The sequence below is a fragment of the Thalassophryne amazonica genome, chromosome 17 (genome assembly GCF_902500255.1).
Source record: "Thalassophryne amazonica chromosome 17, fThaAma1.1, whole genome shotgun sequence".
In the NCBI taxonomy this organism is placed as follows: domain Eukaryota; kingdom Metazoa; phylum Chordata; class Actinopteri; order Batrachoidiformes; family Batrachoididae; genus Thalassophryne; species Thalassophryne amazonica.
Genome location: NC_047119.1, coordinates 58,823,992 through 58,832,451, shown reverse-complemented (window position 1 = coordinate 58,832,451; position 8,460 = coordinate 58,823,992). Strand labels below are relative to the sequence as shown.

Sequence of the window (8,460 nt, the reverse complement as noted above, 5' to 3'; positions counted from 1 at the left end):
CTGATTTTTGGTTAAAAGAAATGTATGCAAATTATTGGTTGAGTTATTAGCATTTTAAAAAGGAATAGTTTGCACCATCTGTCATGCTTAGTTATGTTACGGGGTAACATATGTCAATGGACATCGACCTTGTTTGACCTTTACTTTGGAGATCAAGCATTCAACACAGTCAAAACTGTTCCATTTATTAATCCTTTTATTTCAACCAATAATTTGCCTCACTTTTGATCAAAATTGGAGCAACTTTAACTTTTGACCCCTGTACAAACTGAAACTGATCTTTGTCACCATTTTTTGCTGTTTTTACCCCATAACTCCAGAACATTCAGTCATAGATAGTCCAAACTATACCTTTTTGAAATCGTTATGAGCAGAAAAATAATGTATAGTTTTCAACATGGCATATTTTTCAATTTTGACCCCTGTGTAATTCTTTATTGACCCCTGTAGCTCATTAGAGGTCAGCTCCACGATGGCTCCATATCTGAAAATAAACATTAGTTAATTTAGAATATGTGTGCCAAATTCCACGCTTTTATCACAAAATGAACAAATGTTTTTCTATGCCACCCCACTAAAGTCCATTTCTGTGTTTTTAAAAGTCTGACTTGTTTTCAGGTTTTTAAACTGTAATTGTTATATAGTCGCAGGTTGCTTGTTTTTCAGGCACTGCACTTAATTCCCTTGAGTAACCTTTTTGCAGGGCACAATAGTTTTATAACGAGGGCATTGTCCCCTGACAGATAACATTTACAGTTGTAGTCGTATCCCTCTAGATCAATACTACTTCCCTAAGTGCATAGTGCACAGATGTTCACTCTGCTCATAAATTAATGCATTTGAGTGTTGTTACCTTGAGCACAAATACGACTCTACAAAAAGTCATCTGGAACAGCGTTTCTATTGACACTGCACAGGTGTATTTGGTTGTAACTGCTTCATTGACTGACCAAAGGATGAACACCTCTCTCTCCGATATGTGTTGCGCCTTTGACGCCTCCATTCTGGATCAGGTTTTACCTCCAATACTGATACTGGAGTTTATGTTTGGTCTGATGGGGAACTTTGTTGCCTTGTGGATGTTCATCTTCCACATGGACACATGGAAGCCCAATTCTGTGTACCTGACTCACCTGGCTGTTGCAGACTCCATTGTTCTTTTCTGCCTACCTTTCAGGGCAGACTACTACAGGCGTGGTAAAAACTGGCTCTACGGTGATGTCCTGTGTCGTGTTCTACTGTTTCTTTTGGCGGCCAACCGTGCAGCAGGGATCTTCTTCCTCACTGCTGTGGCTGTTGACCGATACTTCAAGATTGTCCACCCAATGCACCGGATCAGCCACATGGGCTTGGGCTGCGCTCTTTGGGTCACCCTCTGCCTCTGGTTCTTGATCTTTCTTGCTACTGGGTATTTACTTTCTGATGAACACTTCTACTACAATAACAACCATACACAGTGTGAGAGTTTCAACATCTGTATGGGATTCGGTCCTCTGTCTACCTGGCACAATACCTTCTATGTCATTCAGTTTTTTCTGCCCACTTCAATCGTTGCCTTCTGCACAATTAGAATTACCTGGCAACTGAAAAACAGGACTGTGGACAAAAGGGGGAAACTCAAACGGGCTGTCAAGTTTGTTTTGGCCGTGGCTTTGATCTTTATTACCTGTTTCTTCCCCAGTACCATATCGCGCATTGCTGTGTGGATCCTAAAGTTGTGGTATGACGAATGCGAGTACTTCAAGGAGGCTAACCTGGCTTTCTACACATCAGTGTGTTTCACTTTAACAGTGTCCTCAACCCAGTTGTCTATTACTTCTCAAGCCCTGCCTTCAGTGGTAAGTTCAGGAAGGTCCTGAATAAACTGCGTAAAAAGAAAGATGACAATCAGCTGGAATCTATAGATAAGGACATAACCACCATTGATGGCAGAAGGATATGAAGCAGGTACTGTCATATTGTCTGAAGTTACCCATTAAGTGAGTGCACAGTGAATGTTAAGACCTACTTGGTGGTATAGTTTCAATAAAGCTAGTTTATTTTGAATAAATTTGTAGGAATGGAGATCTGCTGCTATGTAAAGCATATAAAGTAGTGATTTTGTAGCCTTATTTCTGTTTATCCTGTGGTCACTGTACCTTAAACATTTGTAATCACTCTGCTCCAGTTAGGCTGACAATTTAAGACTAGATATGCATATGGGAGGATTTTCAATACATTAATTGTATTAATCTTGTCATTCTACAAAAATCTGAATGCATATTTTATTTTTCTACATTTGGACTCCGTTTTCTTCCCATTGAATCACTTCTCCTGTGCACATACGTCTGTTATTAACAACCTGAGAAACTCTGCAGGATGTTTTAGTTACTGTAAGTATGTTTGACGCAATTGAGGGATGTTTTAACTCAGTCAACAAAAAATGGCAGTATTTTTGTTTGTGTTTACCCCACTCCCATAAAAATATATGCTTGTATTTTGAAATTTTCTAGCCTTATAAAACCCTAATAGCAAAATAATGAAGAATGAAGGTTTTTTCAGAAAACAATGTTTGTGCATAAAGTGGGTAATGGGGCCTAATTGGATTTTATTATCGCATCCTATCTGTCCTCGATGTTATTTACTTTGTCATTTAAGTTGCATTTTTGCACTCGTGATTGTGATTATTCTCAAACATTTTTATTGTAATTTTATTTTATTTTTTTATTGTATATGAAATAATCTTGTTTTATCTAATGCATTGTGGCTGATTTTCATAATTTATTTTGAAAATATATTAAATCCTCAACAGGCTAAAGGTATATATATATATATATATATATATATATATATATATATATATATATATATATATATATATATATTTTTTTTTTTTGCAAAAAGTGCGACATGTTTCCAAGCTTTAAACCACTTTGGAAACTTTTGAAGTTAATGGTTCAAAACCTCAAAATTGAAGATTGTGTGCCACCTATTGTCCGACCTTGGTACTGCATCTATTCACTAGGCATGAAATCATTCACGTGACTCTAAACTGCTGTAAACACTTGATTTTTTTTCTTTTTTCTTCTTTTTACGTGGATCTTGGGTGTTGAAACTATAAATTGTGTCTGACAGGAAAAAAAGCATTTTAAGCTTTTACAATTTAGAATAATTTACAGTGGACACGTGAAGGCAGCAAATCCTAAAGTGACGTCACAGTCTGGGATGGGCTCAGAGAAGAGCCACCGGAAAAAAACGTAACGGTACGAGATATACTTCGCCCATTAACAGCGTTTCTGACTAAAAGAGACCAAGTAAGCTTTCCCAGCAACTTCTTAAGCACATCTGTCTTATTTCACCGCGAGACGATTTTATTTGAGCGCTCGGTGTATGATATTAATGTTTTTTTTAATGTTTATTCGCTAATCTGGAGCTAGCTAGCTTTGGCAGCATTCCAGCAGGTTCAGGCTGTAAGTGCGAATGTTCGAAACCTGGATATACAAGAAATACGCTTAAATAGTCATAATCACCCGGGATAACTGCAAAACGACACATCCAGTCAGGTGTCATGGTGAAATGTGCGGAATTGTTTTTTTTTATTTTTTTTAAGTGCCTATAGGTCCAGTGATGGGGTGATAAAAATAAATCCAGAACAGACACAACAACCTTGTGTTTGACTTATAAAATAATGATTGACATATTTATGGTTTGTAGTAAATGTGACAGGCTGGATACAGAGCTCCACAGTGGGCAGATTTGACAGCTTTAGGTGTGCTTTTAGAACAGCATCAGTAGGGACAGGATCACCAAGACAACACCTGTACACCTGTACAATTTTGAGGGTAAAAATATTCATACTGCAGAAGTCATCAGTCTTTCTTTGCACATGGAATGACGTCAAGATCCATTTCAGCTTTAGCACTTTCATGACTGGCAGTGGATGATGAAACTGGGAGCCAATACAATGTAATACGTTTGTGGTGTGATGTTTTTAGATTTGTAGCCGAATATTGTTTGCTGTCAGCAGGGTTTGTTTGTACAAGCAGAATGTAGAGTGAGTGATTGTTGCAGCAGCTGTCTCAGAAGATCTTGGAGGTGAACATGCTGGATGTGGTGGTCCTGGGCTGGTGTGGTTACGCGTGGTCTGTGGTAGTAAGGCCAGTTGGATGTTCTGCCAAATTCTCTGAAACGCCTTTGGAGATGGCTTACGGTAGAGAAATGAACATTCACTTCACGGGCAACAGCTGTGGTGGGCATTCTTGCAGTCAGAATGCCTATGGCACACTCCCTCAAAACCTGTGACATCTGTTGCTTTGTGCTGTGTGATTAAACCTGAACATTTTAGAGTGGCCTTTTATTGTGGCCAGCCTAAGGCACACCTGTGCAGTAATCATGCTGTCTAAGCAGCATCTTGATATGGCACAACTGTGAAGTGGGATGGATTATCTCAGCAAAGGATTAGTGCTCACTAACAGAGGTTTAGACAGATTTGTGAACAATATTTGACAAAAATAGGCCTTTTGTGTATATAAAATGATTTAGATCTTTGAGTTTAGCAAATGAAAAATGGGAGCAAAAACAAAAATATTGCATTTATATTTTTCTTCAGTGTAGTTCATCCCAGCCAGGTTTTATAAGCAATAACTCAAAAGTATTTAGTGCTATCACCTTGTACCTCACCATATTAAAAAAAAGTTAATTATATGGTGGTTATCTTTGATGCACCAGGTCAATTGCAAAGAACAGCTTTATTTTATTGATGCTCAACCACAAATTAGTAAAAGTTGGCATGATGTGTATAATGTATTTTTTAAAAATCTACAGTAATCCTAACATTGCCTTTGACTTCTATTTTATTGCAAACAGTATGTACCAGGGTGGCTGGTAACTAGAGGGCGCTAGGGTGCTGCTCCCTCAAAATATTGAGAAAAAGAAATATAAGTATGGTTTACTAAGACTCAGGGTATGCAAGTGCCTGTGACTGTTGGTATGCATTTAAATGTATTTCAACACTACTGTATTTTCATTTTATTTCATTTTGGTTAACATGGGCAAAGCCTACTTCCTCGTTTAGTCACCAGTCATATGAGAGTCTCCAGAGCTTTATATACTTTTCACAATCATGTGACCTGAGGCTGAGTTTCAATTTGAGCATCAAACTTTCAAAAACCAAAGATATTTCATGTTTTGTGTGGCCAACTTCATTTAATTTCCATTCCTGCATTTAAGTCCTGCTGCATAGTCAATAAAAAGTTGGGACAGGACCAATTTAGTCTATATATAAGGATTAAATGATCACTTTTAGAACTAGTTTGTTTGAGACAAGCCAGGGGATGGATATGTGAACATTTTCCAAGTCACTGACTATGACTTGGACTTCATTTACATCAATCAAGAAGTGCAAACAGTATGGTACTGTATGGCAAATATGTGTCAAGTAGGCAGTTCTCAGAAATTGAGTGACCATGCTGGAAGGCCATTAGTGAAGGAAGCCACCAAAACACCCATCACAGCACTGAAAGAATTATATGGTCTGTAGATGTGAGTGGATAAACTGGGGATGATAATATGAACTTCATACTGTCTGAAACTGAATAGAAGTCAAAGTAAATTGAACAGTCACTGCAGTTTTTTTTTAATTTTTATTTTCATTTGCTATATCTCCCATCCTTTTGTGATTTAGGGTTGTAATATCTCACAGACGTGTCTGCCAGGTGTTGGATGGTTAGTGGATACTGGATAAATTGTGGAGAGGTATCATAGGCTGTAGTTGAACTTGTGTGGAGTTTGTCTGCCACCTGCTGCACACTGGGCATGTCATGTGCCTGTTGGCATGTGCCTGCCTTCACATGAGCATCGGCTAACAGGTTTAGGTCACAACCACAGGAAGAAACATGATGCCCATGCCGAGGGCAAATCCAGTACAAAATATACAAGAAAACAGGAAATTACAACTGGAATTAAAGATTGGATAGAAGGCGTAACTGGGAATCATGTTACCACATTGTTTTTCTTAATACCTCAAATTAGTCATGGGAAACTTGGAAACTCGAAACACTGGAATGAACTGTGTCAAAGCAAAATTTTCAAAACGTGTAGTTGAATTGCTCCCATCTGGTGTTGAAACCATACAGAAACAGAATAGAACACGAGTGAATGAGCTAGGATCACAGTGTTTTGGTTCATAAATAATACACTCAGCAAAAATATAAACGCAACACTTTGGTTTTTCTCTCATTTTGTATGAGCTGAACTCAAAGATCTTAAACTTTTTCCACATACACAATACCACCATTTCCCTCAAATATTGTTCACAAACCAGTCTAAATCTGTGATAGTGAGCACTTCTCCTTTGCTGAGATAATCCATCCCACCTCACAGGTGTGCCATATCAAGATTGCTGATTAGACACCATGATTAGTGCACAGGTGTGCCTTAGACTGCCCACAATAAAAGGCCACTCTGAAAGGTGCAGTTTTGTTTTATTGGGGGGGATACCAGTCAGTATCTGGTGTGACCACCATTTGCCTCATGCAGTGCAACACATCTCCTTCGCATAGAGTTGATCAGGTTGTCAATTGTGGCCTGTGGAATGTTGGTCCACTCCTCTTCAATGGCTGTGCGAAGTTGCTGGATATTGGCAGGAACTGGTACACGCTGTCGTATACGCCGGTCCAGAGCATCCCAAACATGCTCAATGGGTGACATGTCCAGTGAGTATGCTGGCCATGCAAGAACTGGGACATTTTCAGCTTCCAAGAATTGTGTACAGATCCTTGCAACATGGGGCCGTGCATTATCCTGCTGCAACATGAGGTGATGTTTTTGGATGTATGGCACAACAATGGGCCTCATGATCTCGTCACGGTATCTCTGAGCATTCAAAATGCCATCAATAAAATGCACCTGTGTTCTTTGTCCATAACATACGCCTGCCCATACCATAACCCCACCGCCACCATGGGACACTCGATCCACAACATTGACATCAGAAAACTGCTCACCCACACGCCACACACACTGTCTGCCATCTGCCCTGAACAATGTGAACCGGGATTCATCCGTGAAGAGAACACCTCTCCAACGTGCCAAACGCCAGCGAATGTGAGCATTTGCCTACTCAAGTCAGTTACGACGACGAACTGGAGTCAGGTCGAGACCCCGATGAGGACGACGAGCATGCAGATGAGCTTCCCTGAGACGGTTTCTGACAGTTTGTGCAGAAATTCTTTGGTTATGCAAACCGATTGTTTCAGCAGCTGTCCGAGTGGCTGGTCTCAGACGATCTTGGAGGTGAACATGCTGGATGTGGAGGTCCTGGGCTGGTGTGGTTACACGTGGTCTGCGGTTGTGAGGCTGGTTGGATGTACTGCCAAATTCTCTGAAACGCCTTTGGAGACGACTTATGGTAGAGAAATGAACATTCAATACACGAGCAACAGCTCTGGTTGACATTCCTGCTGTCAGCATGCCAACTGCACGCTCCCTCAAATCTTGCGACATCTGTGGCATTGTGCTGTGTGATAAAACTGCACCTTTCAGAGTGGCCTTTTATTGTGGGCAGTCTAAGGCACACCTGTGCACTAATCATGGTGTCTAATCAGCATCTTGATATGGCACACCTGTGAGGTGGGATGGATTATCTCAGCAAAGGAGAAGTGCTCACTATCACAGATTTAGACTGGTTTGTGAACAATATTTGAGGGAAATGGTGATATTGTGTATGTGGAAAACGTTTTAGATCTTTGAGTTCATCTCATACAAAATGGGAGCAAAACCAAAAGTGTTGCGTTTATATTTTTGTTGAGTGTACTTAATGATGGTGAAAAAAGAAAAGAAAAACTTGAACCTCTGATTTTTTTGTTTTTTTTTGCTGGCTTTGATATTGGTATTAAACGAGCACATAATTGCAGCAAAGTGATTAGGCTGTAGTCAACATTGATGCACCAGATCATTAAAAAAAAAAACAGCTTTCCCACCTGCTGAACATTGGTACGTGCTTGAAGGTTCAGGACTATGCAGCCATATGAAATTATGAATTTCAAATTTATTCAAACTCATGCATTAGAAGAAGAAGAACTGCATTTCTGTAGAACTTTTCCATCCAGCAGATGCTCAGATGACTACTGTACAATGATGCTTGTATGTTCCTTGTATCAGATGAAAAATACCAGCTTTACCAGACGCTATGGTGACCTCAGATGACTTTTGTTCATCCCATAGCTCAAAACTCTATTGTTCATTGATCATTGAAATGGGGGGAGGGGATATTCTTGTATTGGAGAAGCCCGAAAAAAGCAGTTGACTGAATGAGTGATCAAATTGATCCAAAACAAAATAAAAGGTTAGAAATAATAATACAATGTCATCCCAGTAGAGAACTATACTTTTTTCTGTTGGGTTATAAATTGTTTCAGCATTAGTTAATATTAGTTCAGAAAATAATCCTGGTCTAATTATCTTAAAACGTAACAGCAGTCA

At 39.3% G+C, this 8,460-nt stretch overlaps 2 protein-coding genes across 2 annotated transcripts in view; both read left to right on the top strand.

Annotated features, from left to right (window-relative positions):
• The first annotated feature begins 619 nt into the window (after window positions 1-619).
• hcar1-1 (hydroxycarboxylic acid receptor 1-1) lies at window positions 620-2,425 on the top strand. Its single transcript, XM_034192287.1, is given in 2 exon segments — window positions 620-1,779; window positions 1,782-2,425. Coding segments are annotated over 2 exon segments (1,107 nt in total). The 5' UTR covers window positions 620-833; the 3' UTR covers window positions 1,943-2,425.
• Window positions 2,426-3,176: 751 nt separating this feature from the next.
• clip1b (CAP-GLY domain containing linker protein 1b) overlaps window positions 3,177-8,460 on the top strand; it is an 89,090-nt gene continuing 83,806 nt past the window's right edge. The window contains exon 1 of the mRNA XM_034191435.1: window positions 3,177-3,293. The gene's annotated coding sequence lies outside the window, so the exon portion shown is untranslated. The remainder of the gene's footprint in view (window positions 3,294-8,460) is intronic.